The 22,635-nt window shown below is 42.9% G+C and overlaps 1 protein-coding gene across 6 annotated transcripts in view; it reads right to left on the bottom strand.

Annotated features, from left to right (window-relative positions):
- The window catches only part of LOC121439152 (zinc finger protein 385B), a 165,420-nt gene that overhangs the window by 46,850 nt on the left and 95,935 nt on the right, over window positions 1-22,635 (bottom strand). For 4 of the 6 annotated variants that reach the window (XM_041639654.1, XM_041639658.1, XM_041639656.1 and 1 more), the window contains exons 3-4: window positions 21,373-21,411; window positions 16,277-16,387 (exon numbers count right to left, since the gene is read on the bottom strand). In XM_041639654.1, the coding sequence (XP_041495588.1) occupies window positions 16,277-16,387; window positions 21,373-21,411 (150 nt within the window). Of the gene's footprint in view, window positions 1-16,276; window positions 16,388-17,071; window positions 17,175-21,372; window positions 21,412-22,635 lie in introns of those variants that run through there. The other 2 variants (XM_041639659.1, XM_041639655.1) reach the window with 2 other exon arrangements.

The raw sequence follows: 22,635 nt of genomic DNA on the forward strand, positions 1-22,635 counted from the left end.
ATTTCGAAATGACAAATGAAGGACTAAGCCCCAGCATAATGTTATAAGTCAGAGTAAATAAAATACGTAGCTATGAAAACCAGAATAGATGACTATGGCTAAGGGGGAATCAGGAAACAACACAGCCAACTTTGCCATGTGAACTGCGTCTTCTTCACACAAAAGCATCAGATTAAACCTCATGTTTTCATTCTAAATATTTGCAGCCTTCATGACACATAAGAGCTTCATTTACTCGAGGCAAAATAGGAATAAAAATGTCTGCAGCTTTGATTCACCTACAGAATCTGAAATATTTTAATCAGCAAATGCTAGTGGGCCCCTCTTTCTGATTCTGTATGATATTTCCTAAAAGCTCTCCTGGGCCCAACAAGATGACTCAGTCGGTAAAGGCACTTGCTGTCAAGCCCCATGGCCTGAATTTGATCCCTGGATCTCATACCGTGGAAGTAGAGAACCAACTCCCACACACGTTCTGCTGATTAATAAGTTATAACAAAGGTTGTTCACATGTAACATGTGGTAAGATCAATGGGAATCATTTTAATTGAACATCTGCTTGAATGTCTGTTGGGGAATAAATATTTTAAAGTGTGTTGCTTTGTTTAGGCTGCATTTGTTTAACTCTGTGAAGCTGTGATGCTTTGCCTGCCTAAAACACATGATGGTCTAATAAAGAGCTGAATGGCCAATAGCAAGGCAGGAGCAAGGATAGCAGGGCCAGCAGGCAGAGAGGATAACTAGAAGGAGAAATGAAGGAGAAGAGGAGCAAGAGAATAAGGGGAGGATATCAGGGGCCAGCCACCCAGCTACACAGCCACCCAGCTACACAGCCACCCAGCTACACAGCATGCCACGGAGACAGAAGTAAAGAAAGGTATACAGAAATAGAGAAAGATAAAAGTCCAGAAGCAAAAGGTAGTTGGGTTAATTTAAGTTAAGAAAAATTGGCAAAAAACAAGGCAAGCTAAGGCTGGGCATTCCTAACTAAGAATGACTCTGTGTGTAATTTATCTGGGAGCTGGGTGTTGGCCCCCTCAAAAAGCCCAGAGTAAAACATCACACAACAACAATCTATCTATCTATCTATCTATCTATCTATCTATCTATCTATCTACCTACCTATCTATCTATCTATCTATCTATCTATCTATCTATAAGAAAGGAAACTCTACAATTGGAAAGTTAGTTCATTCTATTTATTCAGGCCACAAATATCCATTGAACGCCTATCGTTTCCCAGGCACCGTTCTAGGTGTTGAAACACACAGACTACAGAAACTTGCATTCTAATATGGGATTGTAGGAAAGAACCAGTGGATTTCTAGATGTGTAGAATATTTGGAGTTGTTAAGTGTTAAATGACACATTTTCTGAATAATGTTGCACCATCCTGTGAAAGCAAGAAGAGGGTAGCACAGTGGCGGTTTAATGTGACATTCTAGGCACCAAGGACACTCCACGGAAGGGAATTTACACAGAGACTTGAATGAAGTGGACAAGCTAGGGATCTAGAAGTGTTTCTGACATAGAGGACACTTGCTGGCACATCCTTCCTTGCTCGGTCACCAAATACTGCCTATCCTTAGCCCTTCCTGAGTTTTTCCCCAAACTTTCCAGTCTACTCTCTGCTCAATTCCACACATATTACAGCATACAAAACCACCTGTACCCTCAGATTCTGGATGCCCATTCTGAATATCAAAGTATCTTAAACAGAAATTCAGAACTAGTTACTGACATTGCTGTTTCCTACTCTGAACTACCTAGTCACCCCCATTTCCTATCAACAGCATCTATCTAAAAACTTAAACAGTCGTATTGGCAACTTGCATGCTCTTCTTCCTCCCTACTTCTGGTTTCTGTTGGATCCTCTGTTTTTCTCTGAGAAACTGAGAGTGTGGCTGCAGCCTAAGTAAAATCCAGTCAGTCTTCTTTCTGCAGCTTGAAATGCTAGCGCTGTGTCTGTTCTTAGTTAACTCCTGTTCTTCCTTCAGAACCTGGCTGTACCCCCTTCCCAAAGAAGCCTTCTGAGAGCCCCACGAGGTCGTACACTAACTTTGGATTCTCCTAAAGTGAACCCCACCCAAGCGCTCGTGCAGTTTCCCTTCCTGACTCTGTATGATGTCTTCCCAAAGTCCGTCCCCATTTCAAATCTATTGATGAATTCATGCGACCATTTGATTAATTCTGTCTACTTCTACCAGACCACAGCCTCCGTTACGGTTCATGCCTGTGAGATGTTTGTTTTTCACTGTGCACCGTGCACTTAACACATTACCGAAAACTCAGCAGACGTCTGATAAATACTCATCACCTGGATGGGTGAGGGAATGAATATCTATCTAATTGTTATTACCTGGAAATACAGCTCAAGTAAGGATAGAAGGATGGGAAAGGCAAGGGCAGGGAAAGCGCAAGACCAAATAGCAACAATGTATAGTAACGGTGGGTGGGGAAGTCTTTCAGGAGGAAATGAGGGTTTTGTCTGGGCAGGCCCTCGAGGCTGCTCCTGGGATACAGGCCCAGGAGAGTGGACCACTAGGAAGGTGGCTGGAGGGGAGACACCTTTTTGGGAACTGGATGACCAGATGATGGGTGCATCTTTGGAGACAGGTGAGGTTCCTGAGGAATTGAGAACAGAGGGAAGGAAATCTATTTTTGAAAAGAATCTCAAGAAAACAGTTACGGACAGCGGGGAGAAACATCTCTCCGAGGAAAGAGTCTTGGGAAGACATGTCAGTCGTGTGGGAGGAAGCTCATCAGTCAGGACAGAGGAAGAGTCACCAGGATAGAGGGAGGGACCAGTGAAGAGGACAGAACAGAGGGCAAAGCACAAAAGTCCAAGAGAAAAGATGATGCTTTTTACAAGTGCATTGCAGATCAATGAAGGAAGCCCCAAGCCTATGTAGTAATATGAGGGGGGGCGGGGCTGCGTCCCTGGCACCCCAGCCGCCTGGCTAGCTTATGCCTGAAATAACAACACACAAACTGTATTCATTTAAACACCGCTTGGCCCATTTCTATCTAGCCTCTTCTCGGCTAGCTCTCACACCTGGACTAGCCCATTTCTAATATTCTATGTAGCACAGCTAGGTGCGCTTACCGGGAAGATTCTAGCCTAAGTCCATCCTGGGTCGGAGCTTCATGGCGTGTGTCTGCCCGGGAGCGGGACATGGCGTCTCTCTCAGGCGTCTGCTCCCGAGAGAAGAGCTGTGGAGTCTCTGCTCACTTCCTCTTCCTCCCAGCGTTCTGTTCTGTTTCCTCCTCCCACCTATCTTCTAACCAATAAAATGGGCCAAGGCAGTTCCTTTATTAGCCAATGACCTTCCTCCATCAAGCCTAGGTCCAAACAGCCCTCACAGAGGAGGGTTCGAAACCAGACGGCCCCTCCCCTTTTGCTGTGATGCTAGAAGGTGGCCTGGAATGAAAACAAATTTGGAGGAGAGCCTTTAAGACAGTGGTTCTCAACGTGTGGGTCGCAACCCCTGGGAGGCAGGAACCACCTATCAGATAGCTCACATAGTTGATATTTAAATTACGATTCATAACAGTAGCAAAACTACAGTTATGAAATAAGAGTAAAATAATTTTATGGTTTAGGGGTCACCACAACACAAGGAGCTGTTATTAAAGGGTCACAGCATTAGGAAGTTTGAGAAGCACTGTTTTAAGGTCACAGTTAAGGTCATTTTTTTTATCACAGAGCATGGCTTTCGTAACTCTGCCAGGATCCCTTTAGTACTGTTCCCACGCACTGAGCTGGGCACCAGAGAGAAGGCAGTGTGTAGAACAGAACAGATCCGGTCTCCGTCCTGTCATTATCAATGGGGAAGGGCAGACAGTTTTATAAATATATATTTCCAAATTGTGAGGGAGAAATACTTGAAGAGAGACCTGAAAGATGAGTGAAAACTAGTTCTAAAGTTAGAGGGGCCGAGGGCAGGGGTGTGTGGCATATTCACAGAAGTCAAAGTCACTACAGCTGGAATAGGGAAGCAACAAGGGCCAGAGGCAGAATCTGGGCCAGACACTGGCCCAGCTGGCCAGGGATCTGAATGTTCAGGGTGTGTTAGGTGACATTATCTTGTTTAAACAAAATGTTTAACAAAATAAGTAACAAAATGACTAGTTTTCTTTAAAAGAGAGAATGGCATAAGATATTTCTAAATGGCTATGAACTGGGGAGATTTCAGTAGTGACTGCAAGACAGATAAATCCGGACTAGCTGAACATAGCGGACAATGAGGAATACTGAGAATTCAAGAACAATTGCAGTGGGTTTTTGATTCTACTGCACGTACTGGCTTTGTGGGAGCCTAGGCAGTTCGGATGCTCACCTTACGAGACCTGGATAGAGATGGGCAGTCCTTGGGCTTCCCACAGGTCAGGGAACCCTGATTGCTCTTCGAGCAGATGAGGGAGGGGGACTTGATCGGGGGAGGGGGAGGGAAATGGGAAGCGGTTGCAGGGACGAGGCAGAAATCCTTAATAAATAAATAAATTAAAAAAAAATAAAAAAAAATAAAGACCAGAACATTTTTAAGGAGATGTTGTTAGCTGTGGTGGTGGTGGTGGTGGGGGGGGGATAAAGTTGTTTTTAAAAACCTGCTGGGGATGAAGCGATTTGTTAAAATCATGTAAGAGTCCCCGAAATGACACCGCTGCCTGTATTTCAACGCATTAAGTGTATATGTGGGCTCAAGCAGCCGCCTCTGCTGGTTTTCACGCTTCCATCCCTCCGTGAGACTCACGTGCGTGCACTAATCTCTGAAGCGAGAACTTGGAACAAACAAATCTACAGTTCATACATAGTTGAATTACCAGAGATCCAGTTAATACTATGCAAATTAATAAGAATTTATCATATTTGTAAAAATGGATATTCATGTAAATGATAATTTTTCAATGTGTAAATCTGTAGCAAGCTTGCTGGAAAGGGATGTCAAATATTCATGCTTTAAAATTTTTCTATCTATTTTTTACATCTGTAAACTCAGTAATCCTACCGTGGCACTTGGTAAATGTGGGGATCTATCATTTCCCTGTGACTTAGAGATATTAATGAAGCCTCTGTTCTCTGACCATCTGTGCAAATGTATAGACAGAGCGACAAAATGTGATTGCTGCTATTTTTAATTTAAAAATACGTGCAGGGCATTTTGTTGACTCAAACCATTTCAATGATACACTCTTAATAAATTATTAATGGTTCCTTTAGAAGCAGTCTTTTCTAGTCCTCCCAAACGGCACAAGGAAAGATACCACAGCACCACACAGAAGGGTTCCGTGTCTCCTGTAAAATGGGATTTGATGTTGATAGTGTAACGAATTCCTCAGAGTCTTTGTCTGAGGACTCAAGAGATCAGTCATCTAAGCAGTGAACACGTATGTTCTCCATGTGCCCTAGAACACAGAACTAAGGTGTGTGTGTGTGTGTGTGTGTGTGTGTGTGTGTGTGTGAGAGAGAGAGAGAGAGAGAGAGAGAGAGAGAGAGAGAGAGAGAGAGAGGCTGTGGAGTAGAGTGGCTTTGTTCGCTTGCTTTTAGATTCGCACGAGAGCTAGCTGGTGATTTAGCTCAATTGAACTTGCCTAGTATGAGACCCTGGGTTTAATCAAATCACCACCACTGTCACTGAGAAAAGAAAGAGAAAGAAGAAAAGAATGAAGAAGAGGGACGGGGAGGAAGAAGAGAAAAGAAAAGAAAGGCAAAAAGTTTAGGCAAGTTGAAATAATAATCCCAAAAAGCAATTAAGGGCTAGAACATTGCATCATGTTGATGAAAGATGTGGAACATTGGCCCCATGAGAAGACAGATCAGTTACCCGTAACTGGTTTCAGATACGAAAATACAAAATACCCTGCATAATTCTGGGAGGCTGTGGATTCCCTGTTGCTTATCCGAAGTCCATGAGGACCACTTATGTAATGAAACCTACTTGACTTTTGTTATTGTTGCTGTTTTATTTGTTTTGTGAAACAGGGTTTCACTAAGGAGTCTGGCTAGCCTGGTCTCTGTAAGGAGTACTAGGCTAGCCTCAGAATCACAGAGATTCACCTACTTCTGCCTCCTGAGTGGCAGAACAAAAGGCAGGAGCCACCGTTACCAAGCTTGGCCGAGCACTGCCTGCTTAAGCTATTGAATTTCGTAGTTCTCCAGTTTTCTTTTGCTCAATCCTGACTGACCCGCTCTGGAGGCTCTCCCTTCCTTACCACCTGTGTGCGATTACAGAGAAGAGGTGCGGAGAGAGTGTAGCGCCAGGCAGGGAGGTGGCGCCATCAAAGAGCTTTCTGCTGAGATTGTTCTAGTCACAGGTTCTGTTCTCTCCTGAATTATGCTGCAGCTAGCAACACTCGGTTCAGCAGCCTTAAATGTCTATCCCATTCTCTCTCTCTCTCTTCCCCTCCCTTCTTTCTTTCTTCTTTCTCTCTCCCTCCTTTTTTCCTTCTTTCTCTCTCCCTCCTTTCCTCAGGTAGATGACCAAGTTCCTGAGGAAATTGCTTAGGCCTTCCTTCTGATGCAGGGATTGCCCTAGTTGTTTTGATGTTGTTTGTTTGTTTGTTTTTAGCTGCTTCCCTCTCCTCGAAGAACTCACTCTCAGACACCCTGTTCACACATTCCTTTGGCCAGGAGAGTCTGGGTATTTTAGAGACGGATAGAAGTCGGCCATGGATGCTCAGGTTCCTACAGCCTTACAACCACCTTGCCAAGCCATCAGATTAGAAGGCCTTGGGCCTGCAGTACAAAAACTCTCCTATTTATTCAAGTTGCTGCCTGAGAGGTAAAATTAGCTAAAAAGGTCTCTCTCTTGCAGAATGTTCTAAACTGTTTCAAGTCACTCCACTTATTCAAGTAGTGGAGCATACAAACTTGCAACCATTTTTTTTTCCTGTTTTGGTCATACATAAATCATACTTTCCATTTCTTGTTGTGAAAATGGCAAAAATTCTAGTCAGCTGCCTAATACAGCACACGGACAGGAGCTACGGGAAACCAACTGCTTCCTAAAACAAAGCCCAGAAATCCACTTTACACCAGCTGCTCATCACACTGAGCCTACAGGGGCTCAGCCCAGAGTTTCTGCCTTTAATTATACATTGAATGAAGGTGTAGCTGAAATCTCAAGCCACAAAAGTCAAGCGAAACCTTTGCTGATTGTTAACGATTCTAGAATCAGTCTTAACTGAGGAAATCCATATCCAGGGAACACACACTCTTAGCCCTCGTCTTTCCTAAATCCCAAGAGGCATGGGAACTTTCAGGTGCAGAACAATCAACAACACAGTGACTTGGAAATCTGTAAAGGGTTAGAAAGAGAAAGCTTTGTGTTAGAAGGGTTCTTAGCAGGACAATTTTAGAACCGAGAAATTAAGTCCCTCTAGCGTTCTTCAGGGCTGTTGCTAACATCTGGCCAGCCAACCACGTGCTGGAGAAGGACCAAAGCTAGCTGTGGCAACTGAATTAGGCATAATGGTGATTTTCTCTCAAGAATGGGCCTTGGCTAGCAGGGCTGGTTGTTGGCGCCTTCAGGCTAACGCCCACATTTACACTCCGGGCACCATCCAGTTAGGCTGACCATACCATGCCGCACACGGCTAGAAACAAATGGGAGCTAGCGCTCCGTGCTAGGCAGGGCGTCTCTGCGTCTGAAGAAGAGCCAGAAAAATGATGAGTCATATACACCGCGAGATCTCCTCACCAGCGCGATCTAGGAACTGATGAGTCTAGGTTGTTATGCTCACTTCCAAAACAAAACAAAACAAAACAAAACAAAAGTGGTCTTTCTAACGTAGTCTTTTCTTCCTCCTGGTGGTAAATTTAGAGAGAGAGAGAGAGAGAGAGAGAGAGAGAGAGAGAGAGAGAGAGAGTTACGCACTTACTCCTGCGCTCTTTGCAGGTATGTGTGCACCTGTGTGCACACGCATGGAACAGAGGTCATCATGTATGATCCTGCTCCACCGTTCTTCATCTTCTTTCTTTGTTTGTTTAGAGACAGGGTCAATCACTGAACTTGAACCATGTTTCAGCTAAGCTGCTAACCAATGAGCTCCAAGCATCTACCTGTCCCAGGACCCTGGGGCACTGGGGTCACTGACAGGTATCTAACTCCGGTCCTTGGCCTGTGTGACGGGTACTTTACCAGAGAAAGCCATGTCCCCAGTCCTGAGGCACCGGTGAGTCTAAAGTCAGTCCTAAACTCTCCACATATCTACTTAAAATAGAAGGAAATGCTGAGGACTGAACGTTGCTGTACAGCGCTACCGTGGAAGCAATGTTTGAAAGAATTTAATGAGTGACTACTATGTACCTCGAAAGGCTGACTGAACTTTTAAGAGCTTGTTTAATGGTAGCCATTGGAGAAAACTTTTAGCACCCCGTGTCCCTGTTCCGTGTAATCACGCTATATTTCTGTCATGCGGAAGCAACAATTGTTCATCACTTTGTCAGCTCTGTCGGAGAAACAGAGAATTACCTTCTTAGGCTCTGGAGATTTATGCTTTTAATTACCTCCTATCTGCTTCGCTACCCTCCAAACCTAAGAATCAATATAAATAGTCTTATTTATGGGAAAAAATGTAAAATGTTTGACAAGAGCTGGCCATCACTTTCCAGGTTTTCATTGGGAGCTATCGATTCCTTCTATTTTTGGCACCGCACCTTTGTTCCCGACAGAACTGGTTGGGGTTTCAAACTCACAATATTAATTTTTCTAATAATTCGTATGGCTTAATAGTAGATGTAAATTTTGCACTAAGCATGGAAGTTCCTGGATCAGCAACGCGAGCAGCGTCCCTGTGGCAGCTCCCTGTTTAATCTCCGCTGCAGAGTTCAGCTGAGGTCCAACCTTCTCCAACACACCACAGCCTCACGTTTCAGGGGCAACTTCCAGGACTCTTCTTTTTTTCCCCATTAGGAACCATGTCAGCACAGGCAAAAATCTAATAGACCGGGCACCGGTACTCTCAAACACGTACAACTTATCCATGAGTATGTGTGTAGCTCTTCCTCGTGTTCCTGATGGATTGGTTCCAGAAGCTTCCTGAGTGCCCAGATCTGAGATTGCTGAGGTTTCTTAAGTAGGATGACATGGCATTTGCATATAACTGCCTGTATTCTTTTCAATAACCTCTAGAGTACCAATAAAATATAAACATTTATATTAAAATACAAATTAAAATATAAATATAAATTTATATTAAACATAAAAGTTAAATTTATATTAAAAAATAAATGCTGTGTAACAGTTCTCATGCTATTTTGTTTAGGGAAGAAAGTCAAGGAAAATGGCCTGTGTTTTCAGTACAGATACATACAAGACTTTTGAGGGGGGAGGAAATGTCCAAGCCATGCTTCTAAGTATAGAAGGTTTTATATTTACATTATATTTTATATATTTAATAATCATTTTATTTTTTATAAAATTCGTATGCAATTATATAAATGAAAACCTAGAGGAGTCGCTACCTCTCCCAAGCGCTTTCAAGAGCAATAGAGTAGATGTGCACAGGTGGTTGACAGTGGTTAGAAGCTTATTTCTGAGGTAGGGAACAGTTAGTCAGCCTTAATTCATGTGTAGAAGTTGCTTTGATTCATGGGACAGCAGCCTTATGCTGGGGAGAGTCAAATAGTAGAAGATGAATTTTCTGAATTGAAAGCAAAGAGTCTGCTTAAGGGGAAAAAAGGCTTAATAAAAACATTACCAGTGTTGAAGAAAGACGGGGAAACAGTGCATTTGCTACTCTATTGTGTCGGGGGAAGAAAAGAGGAAAAGGAAAGAAGAAATGGAACGGGTTTGAAGAGAACACAGGGAAGAACAAGGAACGACATATTTTAGAGATAAAAGATAGTTCAAGAATGTCATCAGTAAATTGAAGAGTTCCCTGGACTCCTAAATGGTGCCGAAGTTTCAGAAAAATCCTTGCAGCCTGCGCTAGTTCTGCTTAAAGGGACGTTTCTAAGGCAGTGCCTTACAAGGTTCCAGGTTCTTGGGTGATCTGATTTCCGAGGAAGGGACAGCTGCTACCGGGACTTGGTGTCACAGGGCAGCTGGTGGAGAGGGACAGTCAGTTCTGGTGGCCCAGCACCGGGGAGTCCACAAACATTGTGTGGGAAGAAAATTCGTGTGGGGTCCAAAGTTGTGGCATGATAGCCAACCTCTTGACTGCTGAGGATGCTGCTGGGTGGGCTGTAGAGAATGCCGGTGTCTCTAGCAGATAGAGCGGGAAGGCTTCTTAAATGTCACGTGGTGGATGAAGTTTGTTTACACTGTGAGATTTTAACAGCTAAAGAAATCAGGAGGTCGGAAGGAGACTTAGAATAGAGCAGGGAGGTGGGAACAGGCAGGAAGGCCAGAGGGGACAAACTGGGCGAAATGGCTGCACTAGGATGTCACAGGCATACAATGAAGGTGCCAGGGCTCGCAGAAGTACCGCGAAATGAGGGTGCCAGGGCATGCAGAAGTACCAATTGCCTGCTAACTGCAGTCCTGGGAATTGCTGCGATTTTCAAAATTTCAGAGGTTTATAGTCAAGAATAAGAGTAAGGTCACCCTAAAAAATGTTCACACAAATGGTTGGTCACCCTATCATTTTCTCTTCGAAGCAACCTTTAGTTTCCTGCCCGCCTATACTATTCTGAGGTCAATCAATGAAATGGGATGAGGTCATCTCTTCATATCCCCAGACAGGAAGGCATAAAGCACAGCATGAAGGACAGAAGGCTGAAATCCAGAGATACCAGCTACACCATAACCCAGACAGGACGATGTCACAAAACACACCAACCTACAAATGCCTTAAAGTAGGATAAAATGAAGAGAATGTGGTCTATGCTGGGACTCAAAACACTGTAAATTTTGCAAGTTTATCCCCTTGCTAATAATGAAAGCAACGGCATTAGCATCAGGGATACTATCTCATGCTTTATAATTTGTAGCCTTAATGATGCATCTCACCTGCAGTGAGATGAAGGTTGTTTACAGTAAACTGTGGTGAGATGATGATGATGATGCATGGGATGATGATGCATGGGGATGATGATGCATAGGGATGATGATGCGTGGGCATGATGATGCATGGCGATGAAGTTGCATGGGGATGGCAAAGCATGGGGATGCAGGTGAGATGAAGGTCGTTTACAGTGAGCTATGGTGAGAGGATGATGATGCATGGGGATGACAAAGCATGGGGATGACGAAGCATGGGGATGACGATGCATGGGGATGCAGGTGAGATGAAGGTCGTTTACAGTGAACTGTGGGTGAGAGGATGATGAAGCATCTGTGTTTCTAAACACTTAAAACCACGTTGCCCAGCTCCTCTTATGTAAAACTCCACTTGTGCTTCCTTGATCCTTCTACTTCTAGTCTCCAGGGAACTGAAATTAATATGCAAATTAGAAACTATTTGTGATCTCCCAGCTTCCAACACTGCCAAAAAGGAGAAGAATGTTTGCCTCAAGGTATTAGTTGCGAAGTGTACACTAGCTCCTTCTCCTGCCGGGGCTCTTCTCTAGAGAGCCAGATTCCTATTCAGGCCCATCAATTTATGATCACCCCACACTGAGCACTCATTTATCAACGGACAAAGGAACGTGGGGGCTCATGACAACCTCGTTTGGTTTACCCTGGGTTAGGAAGATGATGAAGAAGAAAGCAGGAACTGGCATCTGCACGTATTTGCGCCAAGGTCCAGGACTCTTCTGGAAAGTGTATTATTCCTGGACGGCAGTGCCTGGCCTGCCCCTGGCAAAGTTAATGGTGTCAATTTGTAAAGGTTCACTTGGGAACTGTTTGTGATTAATGCCTGCTCATTTACATAAGGCTTCATTGTGTAAACAAAGCTGTAGCTTTTTGCCTTCCAACAGTGGCGCTCTACTGAGATGGTAAAAGCTGGACAAAGCAGGCTGCAGAATACTTAAACTAGGTCGCTCCGGGTTTCACGGCACAAGGTCTGCCCTGGTGTGTTTTCTGTGTGTTACAGGGAGCCGTGGAGAACCGTCTGTTTACTGTGCAAATTTGCCTTCCAGATCTTTCATAAGCATACTTTCTGCACTGAAGAGTGAAGCCAATTCAGTCTGGGGCTGATGTAGAAATGTTATTAAAGGAAATAAGGATGAGCATCTTCTTAATTCTTGCATTAAAATGTAAATGGGGTAATTATAAAATAATAAACTCCCTTCCCAATAAAAAATGCTCAGTTAGCGAGCTCGGTTACGCAGATTACAGCCCACTGCTAAACACTGGGAACACATATATGTCACATTTTTGCATTTGCCATCCAGATTTTACAGTTTTATTGCTCAGAATCTAAGCATGACTCAGAAATCTCATTTTTTTTCTTTCTTCTCCACAGGGATACTGGGTAGTGACAGGAAGCTGGTGGTCATCTGTTAACACGTTTGCAGCTGTCCTTACCTGTATTATTTACACTTAGAAGAAATGGATGATGGAGAGCACAGATCAAAAGCGGGAGACATTCTGAACTACAGAGAAACTTCTCACACCTCACACCTCCCCTCAAAGCACCCATGGGACAGATTCGTTTTTGGTTCTGGGTTTTTTTTTTTTTATTTTGGTTTTGCAAACAGGGTCTCGTGTTGTCCAGGCCTCACACTTGCTCTGTAGACAAGGCTGGCTGTCAACTGCTGACTCTGTGTTCTGACATTGCAGGGGTGCATCACCACACCTGGCTTCCATGACACAACAGGAAGCATAATCCTGAGGCCTTAGCTGCCCTATCTGTATGACAGATGTGTTTATGTTCTGTTCTGTTGATGGTGATACCATGGGGATTATTTTTAACCATAGAGCTGGAACAGTCCATTTTCCCATCATAAAACTAAGGTCAACAGTGTTGCTGTTATTTTCCAGGTTCGAAACCAGAACTTAAGTCCATGTTCAAGAACTTTTTTTTTTTTTTGAGACAGGGTCTATGCAGCTTGTTTGTCCTGAAACTCACATGTAGACCAGGCTGGCCTTAAACTCTCGGCGATCTGCATGTCTCTGCCCTCAAAGACTCTGAATGCGGTGTTCCACGTGAACCAGAGAACACAGCGGAAGGCTGCAACATGCTCTCGTTTTCCTGTGTGAGGACGGATCCCAGGCAGTCACACAGCCCTCGCTGGAAAAAGCTAACTCTTTGGAATGTCCCACCGTTTTCCAGAAGGGGTCCAATTAATCCTTAGACAAAAGTCAACTTACTGGAAATAGTATTGTAGGCACACCTGCAGATTTAGAGGCAAGATGCCCAGATTTATGTCCTGGTTCTGTTGTGTATTGACTATGAAAATATATGCAATTTTCCTAAATGGGAAACAACCTACATGGTCACTTAGGAGGCACTGAGCAAACAAACCATGGGACATGGATGCACAAATGCTAACGGGTACTAAGTAAACAGACTATGGGGCACACACACAGAGACTAGTGTGCTACTACTGCTTTCACAGGAAACGGTCATAAGCTAAAAGCAACACAAATTTGTTATTGCCTAGTTGGGTACCAGAAATGTGATGTGTATCTCTCTGGGCTAAAACGAAGGTATTGGTAAGATTGACTTGTAGAACTGTGCACACTCCTTGGCTTTTGGCACATTCCTTTAACTTTAAAGCTGTCAATGGACAATCAATGAATCATTAATGACTGCTTCTTTTGCCTTCCCTCTTCCCTTTTTAAGGAGTCTTGTATACACCGGGCACATGGGCACAAGACACAGTGATGGACATTCTTTCTGTTTTAGAGACGGGCTATTACTGCCTTTAATCCCCTTTGTGATGTAACGTAACATATTATGAGGATCTAGGTTAAGACATTAGCATCTTTGTCTAGCATGTTTGCAAATCAGAAGGTCAAGGAGTACTCTACACGGACAGAAAGGCTTCTCAGTAAAACACTGTGCTGTGAGAAAGACAAGGCAGGAGGTGGCGAGATGGCTCGATGGGTAAAGTGTCTGCCATGCGAACATGAGAATAATGAGCATCCATGCAAAAGCTAGGCGTGGCAGCAATCTGCTGGAGACAGAGAATCGGATCTCTGGAACTCACTGACCAGACAGTCAAGCTGAAAAGATGAGCTCCAGGTTTAGGGAGAAAAGGCGGAGAGAGATTGAGAAAAACATGTGACATCAACTTCTGACCTTCACACTCTTGGTCACACATGTGCATGCCTGCACATATCCATGTACACAAATACACATGTGCATGCCTGCACATAGACATGTATACAAATATACATGTGCATGCCTGAACATATACATGTACACAAATACACATGTGCATGCCTGCACATATACATGTATACAAATACAACATGTGCATGCCTGCACATAGACATGTATACAAATACACATGTGCATGCCTGTATGCACATGAATACAGTGCAAGTGTGCGGCATAAACACCAAACAAATGAACAAACAAACCAACAGACAGAGGCAGAGAAAAGCTTGCTACTCTATACCTAAGAGAAAGAAAAACACAGTCACATTTAGAAATGGTTCCATAAAACAACTCCGGAAGGTTACATAAACAGTACAAAGTGTTGATAGTAATTGGGCTTGAGGAGCTCAAACGGATGAGATTTTAAAGAGGATGTATTTATCTTTGTGTGTGTGCGTGTTTCACCTGCATGGATGCCAGTGCACTAGTGTGTGCTGTACCATGGAGACCAGAAGAGGGTGCTGGTTCCCCGGAAACTGGAGTTATGGAGGAATGGAACCCAAGTCCTCTGCAAAAGTAGCAAGTACTTTCCACTGCTGAGCCAAGGTGTACTGATTTTTCAAAGTTCCTTGATAACTGTGGGTTTTGTAGTAAGCACTAAAATCAGGAAGTATACATCTTCATGGGTGATTATTAACAAAAAGCTAGGGTTTGGGGAGTCTGGGTATTCACTCTGCTGTCTTTACAACCTGAGGAGAATTGAGATCTCAATAGTACTGAGACATCGAATGAACTGACATCCTATGTTCCTCTGTTTATGTCAGGACATTTAAATTCTTCAGAATGGAATTTTATGAGGTACCAGTCACCAGTCTTTAGTTGAAATCACATTAAATATAATTGTTTAGATCATGATCAACTTCTTTTCCAGTGAGTGCAATTTCATTGTGTTTACTGTGTAGAACTATGGAAATGTCACATCGTGGTATACATGAAGAAGGATGCCTTGTTATTTTTGTATTTCTAAAAACACGTTAAATCTGTGGTATGCTCTTTGCAGAATAGCTTTTTGAATCCAGAAACTTGGGAAATCCCACATCTAAGATACAGTCGTCAGATCCCATCTGCACTGGAAACTGGTAATTTTTTCACTTTTTTTTATTGAGCTATGCCTTTTTCTCTACTCCTCTCCCTTCCTTTCCCTCCTCTTCAACCCTCTACTGTGACCCCCACATTCCCAGTTTACTCAGGAGATCTTTGTCTTTTTTCACCTTCCTGTGTAGATCCATGTATGTCCTCTTAGGGTTCTCTTTGTTGTCTAGGTTCTCTGGGGTTGTGAACTATAGGTTAGTTTTTTTCTTTGCTTTATGTCTAAAAGCCACGTTTGAGTGAGGACATATTATAGCTGTCTTTCTGAGTCTGGGTTACCTCACTCAACATGTTTTTTTTTTTCTAGATCCATCCATTTGCATGAAAATTTCAAGATGTCATTATTTTTTACCACTGTGTAGTACTCCATTATGTAAATGTATGACATTTTCTTTAACCATCCTGGAAACTGGTTTTGTTTGGCAGTTGAATATTTCTACTGTTATTTATTTTTTTACATTTAAAAATCTATTTAGAATTTACCCTTTCCTTGGTACCTCTTTTCAGCAGAATGTCTATGTTGGCTAGTTATAGAAATTTTTTCCTATATTTAAAAGAATTGGAAACATAACTTGTATAATACACTAGTCTTTGGCTAGCTAATAAGATTGAACACATGCATAAAATATGATTGTTCTTGTCAAAAACTCCGTAGTCTTCTTAGCATTCACACAGTTTTTTCATAATTTCTAATTTTCAAATATTTTTGGCAAGCAAATAGAATCAATGGGATCCAGTATAAAACAAGAGAATGTCCTAACTTTTATGATCAATCACTTGCCCTACTGTTCTTATTTGAAGCACCAAATCTAAGTCACTTGGAAACTGGACACCCTGGAGCCAGTGGGTCATCAGGAGGAACCGGTGCTGAGAGGATACAGAGCAGGCACAAGTGAGGAGATGAACATCTTCAGGCCAATCAGCACTGGTACAATCAACACACTTCAGAAAGAAAAAAAGTGATACTCACGTCTGAGTTAAAGCGCAGCTGACAGACATTACAAGAAATAACTTGTTTCTTCTTCGGGGGAATGGAGACTCCAAACGTGTGGTTAATGACGGCTTTCTGCACAGGGTCCATCTGAAGAGCAAATGATTAAAAACAAAGGGTCAAAATTATCTTCAATGGAATGACAGAGACAGCACTGTGGGCAAAGAAGTGGAGCAGAATTACTCCTTAAGGCTTTAACTCTTAGCTTCCCAATGAGGCTATCAAAGAATCTCACTCACCAGTAAGGCTGTCTCCAGGAATTAAGAATAAAAACAAAAGCAAAACAAACCAAAGACCACAAGAGAATCACCACACCCCTAGCGATCTGCTATCAATAAAAGGAGGCATGGGACATTTTAAAGAGTTACACTACAGAAAACTAAAGATCCATGTGTTAGGGTTAAAATTAAGTTGTTAATGTTTTCCTTGTAGGAAGCGATAATGCTCAGCATGGTTCTTGAACGATCTCAGTGACAGTCACTACAGATATATTTAACTTCTTAAGTTTTGATTTATGGCAAAGTTGTAAATGTCAGGCTCTTATTACAGAACAGAAAGTGTGTATCTTTATTTTAAAATAATTTATTAGCTTTCATGTCCTATGGATTGAAATTCACTGTACTGGAAAGTATATTACAAATGAACACTCAGATGCATGTATCAGATTGGTTAATATGCAATCCTTGTTTAAATATTGATCAAGCGAGGTTTTGATTTATAGCCTACGATTCCTTTTGGCTTCCATATAAAACATACACATTAGGGAAAACGTACAGTAATGAAAGTATTCAGCCGTAGAAACACGCATGATGTCGAGCCTTCACCCTTACAGAAACAGTTCTAGACAGACGTGGAGTAGATAAAAAGAGACCGTGATGATTCTCCCGTGTACCCCAGAGACTAATCCCCAGCATTAACATCACACAACCGGCAGCTCATGAAACAATGCAGGCGATGAGCGATGAATCACTCAACAGGTGTGACGTGAAAAAGGGCAGGTCAGCTGACACCACCACCAAGGAAATCTCCCAGGCTCAGAGTCTCACGTGGGATTAGTTAACGACATTTGAGAGGGGAGAAATAAATCCCATCCCTGATCATGCTTATAAATCAAGAAAGTATAAAATTAGCACTTAGGATAACTTAACGCGCAGCGAGAAAGAGGGCAGAGTTATTGCTCTTTATGTCACAGGCAACAAGAGTCGTGAGACATACATGAAACACAACGGTAAGTATAGAAGAGGAGAGAACTAATCTGAGGGGGGTGCAGAACACTAGAGAAATGGAGGGGGGAGAAACTGGGAAAATGCAGTGAACTCATATGTGAGAGTCTCCAAAAATAAAAATGTGAAGTTATTAGAATTAGCCCCCTTTTGGTCTAAGTTTAAGAGTTGGGAGAGGAGACAGTAAAGGAACAGCCACAATGAACACACGGGTGACGGTTTGAACACGCATTTCCTGGAGTGGCAGATATGGCCTTACATCCCAACCTGAGCCTCGTGGATGCTAGGCAAAGGTCACCACTGTCTTTCCTCGACAGTCCTTGAATTTATCGCACGAGGATTGGACAGCACAGAATTAAGTTAAACAAAAATACTACCAGTGGGAAAAAAAATCCCAAAAAGTCAGGAAAGCAAACTTCAGGTGTTTATTCTCTCTGTAGATGTGCCTATCTAAATACTTTCTGGTGGCTCCTAGGGATATAGCAGCATATCAATTTGTATCAGGCCTAAAAATAAAATAGATAGCCTAACCTAACTGGCAGTATTTAGAAAAATCCCCAATTTTCGAAGTTGACAGAAGAGCCTGTTATCACGAGATTTTATTCTTAGCTGATGTAACATACTTCCCATCGGGTGATGTATGAAATACCGAGGACCAAACTGCATGGCCATCTACCAAACGCCAGCTCATGATTGTCACTTAACTCATCTTTACTGTATTCTGCACTATTCTTTATCTTTATAACAAGCATATATCAAAGCATAAACAATCTTATTCATTTAACCATAGCTAGAATGTACATTTTTCCTATCACTCATTCAAAAATACATTGAAAATTAATCTTTAAATTAAAAACTTCCATTGCTTAAAATAAATGCATCTCTCCCGGTTTTACCTATGGTACAGCACAGAAGCACATACAAAATTAGAACCTAAAATATTCTAGTTTAAATTTTTTTTTATCAAACCAAGGTAATTAGGGGTGGATCCAGTTCAATCGCTGAATAGAACTGTTCCCCCTAAATTCTTTTTCAAAGAATTCCCAATATAACTGTATCGTGCTCAAATCTGACATCTGTACCACACCAGACTGAAAACATTGCTTCCTATTTTCCATCCCTAAGTGTAAGTCAAGGCTGAACACTCCAATATGGAGGCAGACGAGTTCCCACCACCTGCTTTCCAAAGCACATTACGGAGGTCCCTGCAAGACACCGTCACCAGATTAGTGTGTAAGATCAGAGATTTCCTCACAAAGTCCATTCAGTTGGCGCAGCAGTTTGACTGGCGTCCTTGTTTCCTGACTTGCTGCCTTCATTTGAATGACACGCAACTAGCCATATCAAAAACGTACCTCTGCTGTCTCCCATTGAAAAGGCTGCTTTATTGTGTAGCTTGGTCTTCTTGTGGAACTCCTAACAGTGGGAGCAGGGGCTGTCTGACTCTTTGGCTCGCTTCTGAGAGCCTACTCCTCATATTGGGTAGCCTTGCCCAGCTTTAATGCAGGCGGAGGTTCCTAGTCTCAATGGAACTTGATATGCCATGTTTTGCGATATCCATGGGAGGCCTGCCCTTTTCTGAATAGAAACTGAGGAGGAGTGGATTGTGGGGTACAGAGGGGAAGTGGAGGGGAGAGACTGGGAGGAGAGGAGGGAGGGGAACTGTGGTTGGGATGTAAAATAAATGATTAAAAAAGAAGGGTTGGCTAATAAGCTCATCAACTATAGGAATGTATCTAACAGAAAGAGTATATTATATATACTACTACATTCACGGGGGTTGATCAGTCATTTACTTTAATGTATAAAGCATGCGAAAACTAGAAAAGGAAGGTTTTTCTAGTAAAAAAAAATAAATGAGTATTAGAAAAACGTACTCTATTTTCTACTGAAAATGATCAATTTCCTTACACAGATTTTCAGAAAATATCTTGTCTAAATCCCTTTTATCTTTTCCATAAATGTTTATTTTGATGGCAGGTCCTGAGTGCCAGTATGGATTGGGACACGTATACCTCTCGGTATATCTGTGAGGCCACTACCAGAGAGGATCAGCTAATCCAGGGATGGGGATGGAGACAGAGGGGGCTGGGAGACGATGTGTGTGGGGGGGGGCACAACCCATCCAAATGCGAGCGGCACTACCCAGTAGGCTGGGGGACCAGGGAGGAGCTAAAGGGCAAGAAGGAGGAAACCCTGCAGCACAAGCCTCTACTGTCCCCTCTGCCCATCAGGATGGCAGCTGCTCAGGTCACCACACCAACCCTGCCATAACAGACTGGAACCCAAAGAAGCCTCTCCTCCTATGGCTTGAACGTAAAATGTCTCGCGTGGGCTTGGTGTTCGTTCTTTCACGGGTGGTGTTAGGGAGACAGATGGTGGAGCTTGGGAGAGGTCAGGCCTCCCAGGAGGAGGCAGACTACTGGGCACCAGCTGCTGAAGGGTCTACCTGGCCCCCAGTCCCTCCCTCCCACCCTGCTTCCTATGTGCGGTAAGACAGGCAGCCTCTGCCAGCCACCCACATCATCCCAACAGCACAGTGTTCCTTCGGCCTCATTACAGGCCCAGGATAAACAGAGCCACAGACTGTCGGCAAGAACCTCTGAGACTGTGATCTAGGATGATGTCACTCTTTTTAGGTTGTGTTTTCGTATTTATTTTGGTCACGTGATCCCTTGAAACAAGTGCTGGGTTTAGACGTCTGACCTTCAATATCTGAACTATGTGTGTGAGACTCAGGCTTGCACTACCATACAAAGAGTTTCCATATTTTAAAAATTAGAATATGTAATATTCTGAAGTTTTGTTTTATGTCTTCCTGCAATGTTCTAAAAGTTAGATAAAAAGAATTACTATTAAATAATTGGCTTTTTTTTTTTGTCATGGATGGTCATTCTCTGTAGTCATTATAAGATCTGTTGGGTAGACCAACGGTTGTGGTGGAGTTGGGTTGAATGAGGTCATCACCACCTTGAATCAGAGGAGAGTAGCCGAGGTCCTCACTGGAGGGAGGGAGCGTCTACGAGGCTCAGGGAACTTATGGGTTCAGGAGCCTTCATGTCCTTTATGAGGTCTCTCCCCCCACACCTCCCGGAGGTTACATAGGTAAGCAATGGACTATGGGGACCACTTTAGATGAAGCATTGCTTGCAAATTGCCCAGGGGGCTTCTTCATAGTGCAGTTGACATGAGTTGTGCATGCCCTGGGCAGGACTCCTCAGTGGCATCAATGCTTGTATGTTGCCCATAAGACTTTCTGACTACCTTTGATGTGTGCACACCCCTGCAAATAACCCCGATATTTTTGGGCAGGAAGGGTACTATAGACTTGGACAGAGTTCACCCCTCAGCAACTTGGCCAAACAGATGATCCTTCCTGCCTCCCCAGGAAGACACACAACAGTGCCAACTCTTTATTCATTCTGCGATCTCCAGAATGAATAATGGATCCTAGGTTAAAAGACATTCTCATAAACCCTAAAATGTCAAGTTAAATTTACCAAATGAAAAAATGCATAGGTATATAATAATTTCATATATAGAACGTTAAGGAAAATTATTAGAAGAACTATACTTATACACCAAAGCAATATTTTCAAAGATTTAATTGGCAGTTCATAGACATTTAATTGTTAAAAATGAGTTAATTTCAACAATTTATTAAGTGTAAGATATGTTTTAAATGACCAAATGCTTGTTACTTAGTTATATTAATTTAGCTCATGCTATTTCTGTTTACACAAAAAAGTCTACAGAAGGGAAAATTATGATTTGCTGTGAAATAATTATAAGAAAGTTTATAAAAGAAAAAAAAAACCCTGCCATACAGTTCCAGCTTCCAGAATCCCTTACCTGGCAGAATTTATTGGTCCCAAATAAGCCTCTTCTTTTCTAAAAAAAGTAAAAGTTAGAAGTAATCACCTGGTGCTTTGAGAAGAACGTGCAAACTCACATGTATTTATATGACTTAGAAACCCACTTCCGGCTCCCACAAATTTACACGTATTTACATGACTTAGAAACCCACTTCCGGCTCCTGCAAATTCACATGTATGTACAGGACTTAGAAGTCCACTTCTGGCTCCCCGAGGTGGAGAAGCCTGAAAAGCTCTAACTACAGCAGCAAGGTGGGGCCCTTTGCAGTGCTTCCAATGACAACCACACAGACATGAAAAGCAAAGCCTAGCAGCGCGATGAAACGGTAGATGATAGAAACCGAAGAGGGGGTAGTGGCTGACGGCAGGAACCGAGGAGGCGGCCGGAGGCTGTGGATGGGGGGGATGAACTGTGGGCTATTGCAATGCTCTAAGATGAACTGATGAAGCTGGCCCGATCACTACATCTGCTACATTTTCACCATCAGAATGAGAACAAACATCCTTTTGATATACTCTTCAAGATCACAAGAGCCACAAACCTGCACAAATACGTGTATTTTCTAAGACCATTACTTTCCCAAGTGACTTGCAGCTGTACGGGGTGAACCATCACCTGAGAACGGGTGTCTGTGGAGAAACACAGACACAGAACAGTAGCTCTGGCTTCCTTCCATGGAGATAGGTAGAGTCTCCGGCGCTGTGGGAGCAGGTGATTACATTTTATTTATTTATTTTTTTATTTTGGTTTTTCGAGACAGGGTTTCTCTGTGGTTTTGGAGCCTGTCCTGGAACTAGCTCTGTAGACCAGGCTGATCTCGAACTCACAGAGATCTGCCTGCCTCTGCCTCCCGAGTGCTGGGATTAAAGGCATGCGCCACCACCGCCCGGCAGGTGATTACATTTTAGATGTCAGATGATTTTCTAGCTGGGACTTCAAAGCATCATGAGTTTGTTCACCCATCCAAGACCTCTAAGAGGCTGAAACTGAAGCTGCATCCCATGTCTTTAAACAATTTAGCTATGGAGGAAGGCTGGGACCAGCAATAGCTGAGGTGCTACCCTAGGAAGTAGGAATATCATTCCAGAACTATAGAGGACTTTCTTTTATCCATTCTGTTCTTAAGGTAATTTCACTTTTAAGCCAATCATCTACTTATACCAATGTCCATAAAACCGTTTGTAAGCACAGATGACCTACACAGTCCATTAAATCCACTGCTCCTAAACAGAATTAGAA

This window comes from Microtus oregoni, unplaced genomic scaffold (genome assembly GCF_018167655.1).
Source record: "Microtus oregoni isolate MIOR12 unplaced genomic scaffold, Mior012 000060F_008, whole genome shotgun sequence".
Taxonomy (NCBI): Eukaryota; Metazoa; Chordata; class Mammalia; order Rodentia; family Cricetidae; genus Microtus; species Microtus oregoni.